The 13,603-nt window shown below is 59.4% G+C and overlaps 1 protein-coding gene across 2 annotated transcripts; it reads right to left on the reverse strand.

The window, feature by feature from the left end:
- Nucleotides 1–750: 750 nt before the first annotated feature.
- Nucleotides 751–8,701, reverse strand: LOC100068864 (major allergen Can f 1-like). 2 transcript variants are annotated; one of them, XM_014736270.3, is made up of 8 exons: nt 8,605–8,701; nt 4,804–7,862; nt 4,302–4,432; nt 3,708–3,778; nt 3,047–3,157; nt 2,092–2,193; nt 1,901–1,927; nt 751–939 (listed from the first exon to the last, which is right to left on the reverse strand). In XM_014736270.3, the coding sequence occupies exons 2-7, from the start codon at nt 4,891–4,893 to the stop codon at nt 1,902–1,904; spliced, it is 531 nt and encodes a 176-aa protein (XP_014591756.2). In that variant the 5' UTR covers nt 4,894–7,862; nt 8,605–8,701; the 3' UTR covers nt 751–939; nt 1,901. The 2 variants fall into 2 exon arrangements, with proteins under 2 accessions (XP_014591756.2, XP_070106911.1); XM_070250810.1 differs by lacking the exons at nt 751–939; nt 8,605–8,701 and having other exon boundaries at nt 1,790–1,927; nt 4,804–5,036.
- Nucleotides 8,702–13,603: the final 4,902 nt, after the last annotated feature.

The following is a 13,603-nucleotide window of genomic DNA, read 5'->3' on the forward strand; positions in this document are numbered from 1 at the left end:
CTGAGGACAGTTAGAAGCAGCCGACAAACCTGGGACCTGGGTATGTATGCTGACCCTGTCTGGAGGGAGGTCCCCACGTCCCCATCTCCAGGGAGGCTGGACTGGGTTCACCTCTCCCACCAAGAGCTAGGAGACCCTGATCCCAGTTGGCTGGCTGTCAGGCCACTCACTGGAAAGCCCCATAGTAATTTGGGAAAGTGTAGTGATGACATCAGAATTGCAAGCAAGGTCCCTCCTGAAGCGGCTCCCTCCCCAGGGGCAGCGCCACCTGTTTCCAGCCAGGCCTGGGAGATGGGGCAGGAGCAGAGTCCCATGCCAGCTAGGATCCCAGGGTCATGCTGTCCTCGTCCTGGTGGCCCGGGGAAGCCTGGCCTCCTGCCTGACCTCCCCCTCACTCCTGCCACCACCTCCAGCCAGTCGGGGGCCGGGGGCCAGGTGGTCCCACCGCACACATGTTCCCGCCTCGAGGCTGGAGCCAACCCTGTCACCCTCACGCCCCCTCTCCCCAAACAGACCACCACCAGAACCTGGATTGGTGGGCACCAGACCTGCAGAAAGCCCCCAGAGGACCCTCGGGCAGAGTGGCAGCACCTACCCCCTCCGCCTGGACCCTCATGCCCATTGGACTGCACCATCCACCAGAGGGAACCAGGACGCTGCTGGGTCCTCCTGCTGTGCCCGCCCCAGCTTGCCTACATCCTCCCCATTCCCGGTCCACCCGATGGACCCACAGACAGGCAGAGGCACCAGGAACTGCTGAAGCTCTTTATGCGGAACCAGGAGGGGGATGCAGGGCGGGGGAGGAGGGGGTGGAGGTGCAGGAAGGGTGGCAGGAGGTGACCCAGGCTCCTGGTCAGGGACTCTGTCTGTGTCCTTCAGGATGGAGGGTCCTGGTGCTGCCGCCTCAGGGCTGCTGTGGAGCCCCGGTGCCCCCTCGTCCTGGAGAGGAGGGGGAGGGTCACTGAGACCAGGACGGGGGAGGCCGGGAGGGACTGCCTTGTGGGAGCAGGTGCCGAGGTCTGGGGGTGCTGTGTGGGGGCAGGTGCTGGGTTCTGGGGCTGCCGTGTGTGGGCAGGTGCCGAGGTTTCGGGGTGCCATGTGTGGGCAGGTGCTGAGTTCTGGGGCCACCATGTCGGGGGAGGTGCTGGGTTCTGGGGCTGCCGTGGGGGCAGGCGCCGGGTTCTGGGGGCTGCAGTGTGGGGGTGGGTGCTGAGTTCTGGGGCCACCATGTCGGGGGAGGTGCTGGGTTCTGGGGCTGCCGTGGGGGCAGGCGCCGGGTTCTGGGGGCTGCAGTGTGGGGGTAGGTGCTGTGTCCTCAGGCTCTGGCCGCTGGATCTGAGGACCTGGAGGAGACCTTCCTGTAGGCTGCCCACAGCATCCACGCTCTCGTGTGAAAGTGTGTCGGGGCCACTTCCGGCCAACGGGAGGGCAAAGAGGGAACGGGGTTGCTCTCTGGGCTCTGGCTCTGCCCACCCCTGGGCAGTGAACTTGGGTAAGTCACTGAAACTCCAGTTTCCAAAAGGACATGCAGTTGGTAAGGACCCCAGGAGGTCTGAAGTACCCCGCTCATGGGTGCCGTATTTCTGAATCTTTTAAGCAACTCATTGGGTAAACAAAGTCACGATGACTACTCAGGGGTGAGGAGGGATGTCACCCCTGCTGGCAGGCACACCGCAGTGTCAGGAGCTAGACAGTCTCCCCCAGCACCCCAGCCCCTGGAGCGCTCACTCCAGAGGGATTTCCTCACTGCCGGGCACTGCTCTGCGAGACCGAATCTGCAGGCGAGGCTCAGGGGTCCGGGCGACTCCAGGAGCAGGCTCTCCACCTGCCTGGCCGAGAGGGTCTCCTGTCCCGGTGGGAGCAGGGGTGGGAGATAGACCACACGTCCCTAATCGCTTACCCTAATCGCTTCCTGGAGAGCAGGTTTCTGCAGAAAAAAGGAGACACACACGGCTCAGGAGACCCCAGAGAATCAGTCGGGGCCGACACTTCACGTGACCCCAGGAAGGACATTTAGCGTTCTCTAAATTGGCTCTGCTGCCCGTCCCAGCGCGGGGCCCGGGCAGGATCAGGCGAGGGTGTACTCCCTACCATGGGGCGTGAGCGTGAAGATCTTCTCCGGGTCGAACCCTTTGTCTCTCGCGAACGTCTTAAAATCCTCCAGGGCCCCCTGGTTGTTCTCCGCGTCTCTTCCTGTCAGTGAAATCAGGAGATGCGAGGGTGAGGGGCAGAACGGGAGCAGGCTGGCATCTCCAGCCCAGCCTGGGGCAGAGATGGATGGGCCGCCGCAGAGCTGGGGCAGGAGACCATGCGCCCACGTCGGGGCTGGACCCCGAGGTCCCTCCGGCCGGGAGGAGGGCTCGGCTGGAAAGAGAGGACTGGGAGCTGTGAGTGCCCAGTGGGCGCCGTGCGGCAGGCCTGGGAGGAACGGGGTGCTCTTCATGAGCACACCTGGGGGTCTCCTGGAGTGAGGACGACCGGCAGGACCTGCCCAGCCACAGAGGAGAGTACTTCCCCTCGGGGCCCCCGGACCCCGTGCTGTCCCCTCTGGACTGACTTCCGCTGCGCTCCTGGCTGTGGGGAGCATGCAGGAGAGCACCTGGGGGCCCCTTGTCTTCAGGCCGAGACAGTCCTGATGCCCCAATGCCTCCTTGAGCTCCCCCCATCCCGGAATTAAGCCCCAGGATCTGGAATTTCCTTCCCTTGCAGCTCCATGCACACACTGCTCTTCTCCCCCGTGGGAGACCCCAAAGGAACGGTGCTGAGGTGGACACTGCAAGGGGTGGTCCCTGTGAACGAGTGGCCCACCCAGTGACATCTGTGACATTTGGATCCCTGTCCCCACAGTGGTCCTCTGCCCTCCTGTGTTCCCACTGCAGACACCGAGACTGGGAAACCCGGATCCTGAGCTCCAGGGATGGGAATGAGTGCTCCCTTCAGGAAAAGCAGTTGGAAGGAGCCGCCGGTGGCTTCTCCTAAGAGGAGGAGGCACGGGGAGGAGGGGGAGGGAGGAGGGTTTGCAGGCACTGGGATGCGGGACCCTCACCCACGAGCTTCGCCATCCGGATCTGCTTCCCCCGGAGCTCGCCTTCACAGTAAAGAACGTAGTGGTCCATCACGTTCGACGGCGAGATGTGCACCACGCGCCTGCCCTCGTCTGCGGAAGGACGGTGGCACGAGCTGAATAAGCCATGTGACCCTCCAGGAAGACCTGGAGCTCGCCCAGCGCCCAGCCTGGTGGACCCTCCAGTTTCCACATGCTCCCAGCTGCTCAGGCCGTGAGGTCTCCACCTCTTGAGGACCCAACACACCGGGAGAGCCCCATACCAGAAAGAGGGTCACATCCCCAACCAACGGACCACAGAGAGGTTTCGGGGCATGGAGTTGGAGCAGGTCGGAGTGTGGGGTGCTCAGTCCCCAACAACCAGATACGACTCTGCTCCTCGCCCCTGACGTGGGCACAGCCATAACCCAGCGGGGCCCCTGGGCGGTCCAGTCCCTCCTGGGACAATGTGTCCCTCCTGGCTCTTAGTGTCAAGTGATCATATCTTCAGGGCAAACTGACCAGAGGGAGGAGAGGGTGTACATTTAATGGGGTCAGAAAGGAGCGGGGCTTCTCAGGCTAAAATGCCTCCCCAGAAATGCGCAGGCTGCCCCCGGCTCCCCCAGTGTGTGGGGCACCACCCGGCTGGGGCTCCAAGACTCACCGGCCGTGTATTTGCCGGGCTCATTGGTTTTCTCCAGCACCAGTTTCGTCTCCTGGCACTGACCCCTCACCCTGGAACACAGAAGCCATGTGGTGATGCTGCCGTGGGTGTACCCACTTTGGAAACACAGCCAGCCCCGGTAGGGCCCCCGCCTTGGAGCAGCCGCAGGGCAAAGCCCGTAACGGTGGCCTGGGATCCAAAGTGGGCCTGGCGGGGGAGCACGTTTCTCCCACCTCAAGTCCAGGCACTGACTGGGCCTTCAGTCATGCGTGACAGCTCCCTGGGGCTCCCTCCAGGTGGGGGGTGGGGTGCAGCCCCCTCAATCAGCCAGCACTGCCCCTCACGGCCCACGAGGCCCATCCGCGGCCCCTCCCCTCCTCAGTGCCCTAAGTCTGGGGATCTCTCCCCTGCACGGTGCCCCTGCATGAGGCACCCTCCATGGCGGTGCCCCCTCAAAGCTGCCAGGGCTGAGTGCTGTAGGAGGGCCTGAGAAGGACACCGGCGTGGTCTGCCTGCCCCACAGATGCTGGCTCTCCTGGTGTGGGGAGGGAAGGCCGAGGGTCGTTGCCAGCTACCCAGCCGGCTGACACTCACTTCACGGTCGCTTTGGCCTCCAGGTTGCCCCCCTCCAGGACCGTGAGGATCATGGGAGTCACCAACTCAGGCTTCTCCCCGGGAATCTCCTGGTCAGCGGTCACGGCCTTCAGATACCATTTCCCTGAGACCTGGGGATGTTCCCCCCATCAGGGCTCCGGCCGACCCCACGGCCTCCCCCTCCCGCTCTGCAGCCCCAGACTCTACCCCACCCCCAGGGCTGGGGGCTTGGAGCGCTTCCCAGCCCACCCCCCCCACCCCCCCCCAGCTTATGCCCAGCACCCTCGCCAGACCCACCCAGATGCCGGCTCCGGGCCCCTGCAGGTCAGCGAGACCACCGGTGCCCTTGCTCCCAGGGGCCCTCTGCATCCTGGGACCATCGGGCACAGACTCCTCTGTCTGACCATTCCCTCAGGGCCAGGGGTTAATGCCTGATCCTAAAATGAGTGTCTCTGCCCCTCCCCACGCCGCCTCCAGCCAGCCTGCCCCATCTGAGCCTCACGTCCGGAGTCTCCTCGCCCAAGGCCAGGGGGTCCTTGGCCTGCAGGGCAGCAATGAGGCTGAGGCCGATGGTCAGGAGCAGGGTCTTCATCTCCAGGGGTCTGTGCTCACGGCCACCTGACAGGTCACTTGCTGGGGTCGGAGAGGCTGTGCCGGCCTCTCACACAGCCACCCTTTATACCCGCTGGCCCAGGGTCCCACGGGAACTTGGCACAGACAATTGACAATCCCTTCCTGGCCATAAACCGTGGCCAGTTCCGCAGTGGAGCAGATGAAATGTCAGTATTGTTGGACGTTGCTGAACGGCTCTGGTTAACCACGAAGGGTCATCGAGGCAGCGCCACCATCTAGAGGGACGGATCTGCAGGCAGCATCGAGGAGGGGCAGTCGGAGTGCAGGAGTGGAGGCTTCCGTGAGCAGAGGCACCGAGGGACGTGAGCGGTGCCAGCGGCCCCCCTCCCGCCCGTCACCGCAGGCTGGGCTGACCAGCTCGCTGCCAGAGAGGATGTGGGCTGGACCTTAGAGCCACGGGCTTGGTTACAGCTGGCCCTCCTGGGTTAGGCTACTTAACTTCAGATTCAGCATCAAGAAAGAGGGACCTACTATGTGAGCGTGACGACGGGTGTGTTTAAAGAGCATGTCTACACTCCTGACAAGATGTGCAATAAGTAGTCACTTTGACACACCCTCTCTGCTCCATGTACAGAGGAGCAGCAGATGAGAGATAAAGAATGCAAACCAGGACACGTAGATGGAAATGTGAACATATGTATACACACACACATTCACACACACGTGCACACACACATGCATACATAGGCACACATGCATACACATGTGCATACACACGGACACACGCGTGCACACATACGTATACACAGACACACATTCACACATGCGTGCATACACACAGAGATACGCATACACAGAGACACGCATTCACACACACATACACGTTTACACATATGCATACACATTCACACACAGACACATATGCATACACATAAGCACATATGCATGCACACAGATACACACATGCATACACACTCACACTCATTCACTCAGACATGCACATACATACATGCTCACACACACACATCAAATCAGGACGCAGGAGCAGCACAGCCTGGTGAGTGGGGCTGCAGCCCTGGCCCGGCAGGTGAGAGGACGTGATGTCACCTCCAAAGCAGACGGGAGACGAGCCGTCCTCCGAGCAGTGACTTTCTCTGTGAGTCCCCACACCCCCCTGTCGGGCAGCAGAACAGACGCCTGGGCCGGGAGTGGGAGGCAGAGGCTACGACAAAACTGGCAGACGGAGCACGATGACAACAAGGTGACAGAGGGGCAAGCCTGCGTGGGTTCTGCATCCCGCCCGAAAGGGAGCTGGTGCCCCACGCTCCAAATCACCCACAGCAAGACCAGGTGAAGAGAGACAGGCTCAAGGTGAGCGGTCTGGACCGGAACTCACTCCGGGGAGCAGGACGAGTGAAGACGCTTTAGAAGAGGAGCGTGATGAGGACGCCTGGAGACGAGACAGGACGAGAAACCGTGAAATGAGAGCGGCCAGAGCGTGGACAACGAGGAGACAGGAAATAGGAACAATGATAAACATCGAAGGTGGACACTGTAGTAAATAGAAAACTCAAAAGCCAGTGAAAGTAAGCTACACACATGAAATTGGCTCTTTGGGGAAAACACATTAACTAGATCGACTTCTAGGGAGACTGCTGGAAACATTGGGAAAGAACAACTGAATGGCATCGGGAGTGACGCGGGACGTGAGCTGAGGCAGACGAGAGCGGCTGAGCGGCTGTGCAGGTGTGCGGATGGCAGGCAGGCCGCAGGGGTCAGCCTCAGAGACCGGGGGAGGGGGGAGAGGTGCGGTCACAGGGCGACACCGACGGCTCAGAGGGTGGAAGAGACGCCCAGGAACAGCCCTGGGCGGAGCCGGGAAAGCAGGCGCACAGCACAGCGGGCAAGAGCACTTGTGGGGAAAACACTACAGGAGTGGAACTGGGTGTCCACGTGGGAAAGACACACAAGCTCACCTCCCCACCTCACATCGCTCACAATTATTCCAGCCAGATTTAAAGGCTTACGTACGAAAAGCAAACCTTTCAAACCCTGTAAAGGAAACAAGGGCTGACACCTTTGCAGCCCAGAGACAGACCCCCCCGAGCTGTGAGGGAAGCGCTGAAGGGACCACAAAGGTCAAAGGTCAGCCTGGAGGGAATGTCTGCAATGGGCGCGACTGCTGTGGGGCTTCGAGATGGAGAGCACACGGACGGACAGACGGACCAAAGAGTTAGGAAACGACAACCGGGGGAGAGCAAACGGGACAGGCAATCACAAGGAGGGGCCGGGGCCGCCGGGCTCCTGAGGGTGCTCAGCGTCACTGCCGACTGGAACCAAGTGGAGACGCCGTCTCGGAGCCCCTCTGACAACAGGCGTCGCTGGGATGTGGCTCTCGGCAGCTCTCACCGTCTGCGTCTGGGCGTGAACTGTGCCCCACGTGAGAGCAATGGCAACCACCAGCAACATCGCAGGCTCGCATGCCTGGGGTCCCGCAGTTCTGCGGCCTCACACAGACACTAGACGTCCCCCTTGGGCCTCCTCCACGCTGCAGCCAGGTGCTCCCGTGATCACGAGATTCTGTCAATTTGTGGAGCCATCTCTCTCCTCGTGTTCAGGGGCCGAGGGCAGTTTTGGGTTCAGTGGGACGTGTTGAAGGTAACGGTCACTTTAGTGCCGAGCTGGCTTCCCGGGTCGTCTTGGTTTTCGGGAATATTCCTGCCGCTGCTCTGGACTGACGCACATGGCGTCCTGACCCACCTGTGTCAGCTACGGGTCACAACACAGAAGGCACATGAGCGGTGGGGGGAGACGCCAGCTTCATTCTGCGTGAAGCCCGAGGCGAGTGTGCGGTCAGTTCCCTCACGCCCCCGGGGTGGACGCCTGTGAGCCGGGTTCAGTTCTCAGTGAAGTCTGGTCAAACGCGAGCCCGCTCTGTCCCAACTGCTTGACGGTGCAACGTGTGTCAACGCACCACACGCTTTTATGCTGTTTAGATGGAAACCACACAAAACAGAACTGATCAGAATTCTATTTATGGACCAAAGACCCACAGCAGAACCACAGTGAGCACATACATCCGTGTCGGAAGTTACGTGTCTTCTGCATCCCAACATCAGTGATAAAAAAGGAATTTCGATCTCCCGTGCGGGGCAGAGTGTGAGTTATCTTTACGGGAATAGTGGAACAGTAGTTTCAGAGGAATCAGGAGCAGCGGCTGAAAGACCAGGAAAAGGAGGTTTCTAGAGGTGGGCCGGGCGGCAGGGAGTCGGAGTGGGTGGTGGTTCCTGGATTTGGTGATGTTCATGGTACTTATCAGCTTTGTGTGTGTGTGTGTGTGTGTGTGTGTGTGTGTGTGTGTGTGCTCTGAGCTAACACGTGTGCCCATCTTCCTCCGTTTTGTATGTGGCACGCCGCCACAGCGTGGGTTGATAGGCAGTGCTGGGTCTGCATTCGGGATCCGGAACCTGCAAACCCCAGACCGCCGAAGCAGAGCACGTGAACTTAGCCACTCTGCCACCGGACCAGCCCCCTTATCAGCTTTTTAAATATGTGAGTTTTCTGAGTCTTTTTCTCACTCCAAATAAATATTTCTCATATCTAATTTGGATTCATAATTTTTATTCTTTTTGCTCTAAACCAGTCTGTGCCAGTTTGTCCATGTGGAGCCTCCTTGTCTCCTGACTGGCCCCCAGAGGCTCCACGAGTTGACCCCATGACCCCCGCCTGCCTGAGTTGGGGCGTGTTCGTCCACCTCCCTGTCCTGCGTCCGTCCAGCCTCTGCTGTCGTCCTGCCAAGCCCAGAACAGCCGCCACCTCCTGGGAAGAAGGGCCTGACCGCCCGGCCTACAGCTGCACCGCCCTGCGTGTCCCGTGTCACAGTGGATGGTGCGTGTCGTGAAGGACCCTTGTCACTCGACGGTTCAGATCCTGGCCTCTCCCCACCTCCTGGGCTCACTCGCTCCCTCAGGGCTGGGCTCCCAATGGCCTTGAACTTAACCCAGCCGAGCCGAATCGACTTAGCGTGAGCTGATCTGCACTTGACCGCAGAGCCCAGGGTGCGGCCGGGAAGCCGAGGGCCCCGTGTTTGCCCAGGGGTCTGCTTTCAGGAGAGGTTGTGCTTGTTTGCGTTCCGGCTCTTTCTTCTCCTTGAGCTCCTGCAAGGCCCTTGGCTTATCAGAACACAGGAGCCCTTTGTACCGCCAGTTTGTTCCGTGTCACGGTGAATGTCACACAAACAGGAACGTGCCTGGAGGCCACCTACACCCGTGTCCTCCCGCCTCGGCTGCCAGGTTGATGGCAGTAGACGTGGCCTCCTGCAGAGGCTTTGCCAGCCTTCCGCTCCTGCTCCGCCAGCACAGAGCTCCTCGCAGCCTCGTCGCAGAAGGCGGATCCCAGGGAACAGGGATTCTGAAGGCAGCCCTCGCCCAGGGTTGGCGTCTGGGAGCCACGTCGGGGGTCCTGGTGCGGTCAACACAAGGTCCTGGCAGGACGGCCTTGGCCAGCCTGGGCGCCTTCAGCCCACAGGGGTGGAGGGGCCTCACCGTGAACATGCTAGGCTGGTAGCCAGGCTTTTTCCTGGGGGACTGGACCCCTTGCTCTGCAGCTGGGAGCTTGAGGGTCAGCCCGGGAACCACCCCTGGACTATACTGCAGGGTGACAGCCTGTGCGCTTTCCCTGACGACCCTGGGAGTCAGGACACAGAGCAGCAGCGGAGAGGGAGGAGTCATATCAGGGGTCTGAAGGGCGCAGCCTGAAACTGCCCCGCTCGCCTCCTGGACGCTCGGCCCAGCCGGCCTCCCAGGCCTCGGGGCCCCGCCCCTGGAGCAGCCCCCCACCCCCCACACAGCTGCTGGCGGGAGGCTGAGGTGTGCAGGTGGGGCCCTGAGACCGGCCTGAGAGGAGGCCCCACCCTCCGCCTGTCTACATGAGCGCCGGCCCTCTCCTAGGTGAGCGCCAGGAAGCCCCTCCCCGGGCTGGCACTGCACAAACGTCCTGTGGTTGGAAAGTGCTTTCTGGGGAAAGGCTCGGAGACGCAGACAAAGATTTATGGATAAAACCACTTATGCCAGTCTCGTAATCGTGAAATTTAAAAATGACCTAAGTGTCCGAGATATGGGAACGCATGAGTAAATAACGAGGTAGCCACAGGGTCGAAGTTTTATAGTGTCTTTGATCTTTTGCCATAACCTCGATTTTCAAAAAAACAATTATTTTCAATATTGAAGATACATGAAGACAGATTTAACATTTTAATTGTACTCTGATCTGCTCTCATCTGCCGACAGAAGCACATTCAGAAGCACGTGGAGGAAGACGTGATGCTCCCGTCACCGTCACCCACCACCCAGCGCACACAGGCCCCTCCCCGTGGCTGACCACGGCTCACACCTTCCAGAACTTTCCACCTCCCATGTGCACGACGTTCTAAAAGCAGCCCTCTGTTTTACCACTAACGTGACTTTGATGTGTTCCACACGAAAAACACACCATCCTTGGAACACATTTTGAGCAGAAGCAGGATGAGTCTCATTAACTGCCGTAAGTGGAATTTCTGGACCAAGTGGAGCCCACATGGTGAATGTCAACAGGCGTCCGAAGCTCTACAAAACGTCTGCCCCTGCGTCCTCCCACTGCCACCTACGGGACCACCAGCATTCATCCAGGGCTGACCGGTGTCCCTTGGCCTTGCCCTGACCAGGAGCTGGAGGAGGGCGGGGGGCGGCGGGTAAGGGGCAGCTCGCTCAGAGGCCGTGCAGACGCAGACGGGGCTCACACCCAGCGGCCATGGCGCCCTCCGTCTCCCCAGGTCCTGCAGCGCCTTCTGCACGAGGACCCCCTGCACCGCCCACAGCCGGGCTGGGCCGGCACTTTGAAGAGGTGCCTGGAGCCAAGAAGGACTGAGGGGCCGCCCCTATCTCAGGCTCACCCCAGCACACGCCAGGCACGGCCGCGTCTGAATTGCCACATCCTTGAAAATTCTCTCTAGTTTCTTTCCTTTTTGGTTTGCGAGCCCCTGGTGGTACCTGCCCATGGGATGACCCCACGAAAGACCAAATACCAATAGAAAGGCGGCCCTCTGGGTGCAGGGCTCACCCAGACAGGATTTTTAACTCCTACTTTTGAATTTTCAGCCTTTTCTGATTTTTGTATAATCAGGATCAAAAAGGGTTATTTGCATTGAATAGAAGGCGATATATTTGCATTGTAAATTTACGTTTTTAAGAAAAAAATGTCAATTGCCTATAATCTCACTTCCCCCCCCATAAAAGGTCCTCCCCGGGAGTTTGTCTGGGCTGCTGTTCCCTGCTGGTCTCAGCCTGTCAGCAGCCAGTGTTGGCTGGACCGGCCCCTGTGGGTCTCGTGATGACAGCAGGACGCCCTTCAGCAACAACTGTGAGAAGTAAACGTTTCCTACCGACAGGACCTGGCAACTACACAGCACGCCTGGCCACCCAGTGAGGCCGCGGGTGGAGGGAGAGAACGCGTGCGAGGGCCTGGGGTTCGGCCTTTGTTGGGGTCGAGGGTGGGGCCTGAAGTTTCATGGGTTCTCTCTTTGTGCATTTAAAACACAAGTGTGAGAATTTAAAGCGCGGGAAGAGAAATTGGAATTAACCAGGATTTCTGGAACGCGGGAGCCTCGGTGGGGGCACCGGTCCTTCACCTGGTCTGCGGCTGGCAGCACGCGTGTTGGAGAGCGCCCTCAGAAGGAACGCCTCTCAGAGACGGACGCCTCGGCAATCGAGGCTTCAGTAGGCACTTCTGTTATAAAAAGGGGAAACAACAATCATCAGGGCTTAGGCTGCAGTTGCCATTAGGTACCTGATTAATCTGGGGATGATCAAATCTTTGCCGTGGTTTCTCCCTTTCATGCTCACTCTCCATTTAATCTGTGCCCGTCGTGTCCCTCAGGCAGTCGTTGTTTCCTTGTAGGCATCGAACACGTTCTTTTGGGTTTTCCCGGGCGTCTCAGAGTCCAGTAAGGGAGCCGGCTGACAGTGTCCTTGGGCCGCAGTGCACGTTGGGACCACGTCCCTGCAGGAAGCCAGGGGTCTGATAACGCTGTTGGTGGCATTGTTGGTGGCACTGTTGGTGGCACTGTTGGTGGCATTGTTGGTGGCACTGTTGGTGGCATTGTTGGTGGCACTGTTGGTGGCATTGTTGGTGGCCGCCCGGCGTCCAATCCTCCTGCCTCCTTCCTCCCACACAGATCAGTGTCCTCGTGGACGCTGATGGCTCTCCCAGCTCCAGGGTGAGTCTGTTTCATTAACGGTGACCCCATCCCTCTCGTGGTGATTGTTCCGGAATGAGCCAGGGAGACGTGAGAGGAGACACAGAGAGGGCACCTGAGAACCACAACAGGAACCCCTGTCAGGACAAGCCAACTCTGTGGACCTTTGAGTAGAGGCATGGAAGCTCCCAGGTCCTCAGTGACATCATGGGAGGTTGCCCAAAGCTTAGACTCCAACCACACGAGCCGACATGTGGCCGGGTTGATTCAGCAGCGTGAGGCAAAGCACAAGGGCTCTGGGTGCGTGACCTGGCGCGGATGCCGTGAGGGTTGGGACGGCTGGGCTGTGGACAGCGGACAGCGAAGGTGGTGTGGGTGTGAGGGTGGTGTGGGTGTGAGGGTGGTGTGGTCACAATGGTGTGCACATCAAGGGAGAGGTGGGTGCTGGGCAACAAGAGGTCAGGAGCCGTGAGCTGGGGGGCTCTGCACCGGCCACGGTCAAAGGCAGCGTCCCTGCTGATTTCCAGCCACAAGGAGAGAGGCACCTGGACAAAGCAACAGGATGTGTCTTGAAAACTGTAGCAACTGACCTTTAAAACTCCAGAGGCGAACCGTGCCTATCTCGAAATGTTGAGGTCCTCATGCTCAAACGATTGTTTCACCGGCCCCATGGAAAGCCAACATCAGCATCCGTGTGCACGCTGGCTTCACCGGCTTGGCTGTTCCATGGGGAAATGCACATCACAATTACGCGGTTCACCGGCCCCGTGGAAAGACAACATCAACATCCGTGTACCCGCTGGCTTTCCCTGGCTCGGCCATTCTGTGGGGCAGTGAAGCTGGTCGCTGGCTCGAAGCCCCCGGTGTTGGCCACCAGACAGCAGGGCCAGGCACTCCCAAGGGTCAGCTCACCCACCACCAGCTTTCCGGAGGCTGGAGACAGCAGGAGCTTTCTCTTCAGCAATCCGCAGGCTTCCATCTGCTCTCTGTCTGGTTTTGGGGAAGGGGAGGTGGTAGGTACCGTAGACACAGTCAGAGAATTGGACGGTGACCGAGCTGTAACCCTCAGTGACGCCTCACCTTGAGCTCTGCTCCAGCCCCCGCAGGGGAGCAGCCTTCTAGACACTGCTGTTCAGTTCCGGGAGGATTTTTAGGTCCTCTCTTCGTCCTTTGCCTCAGTCAAGGCAGAGACTCGCTTCTAGACCTCCTGACTACTGTCTTCTAACGACTTCGCTGACGTGTGCTTTACATTCCAGAAGTCTTGTCCATGCTAAGTGTACGATTCAATGATTTTCAGTACATTTGCAATGTTGTGCAGCCTTCAGCAAAATCTAGTTCTAGAACATTCCCGCCATCCTAAAACGGTCCCTCCCTTCCACCAACAATCAATTCCCAATCCTGCCTCAGCCCCTGGAAACCACAAATCTGCTTTCCAGCACCGTAGATTTTTCTGTTTAGGACATTTCATGTAGGGGAATCACACAGCATGTGGCCTCGC

This window comes from Equus caballus, chromosome 25, assembly GCF_041296265.1.
Source record: "Equus caballus isolate H_3958 breed thoroughbred chromosome 25, TB-T2T, whole genome shotgun sequence".
Lineage (NCBI taxonomy): Eukaryota > Metazoa > Chordata > Mammalia > Perissodactyla > Equidae > Equus > Equus caballus.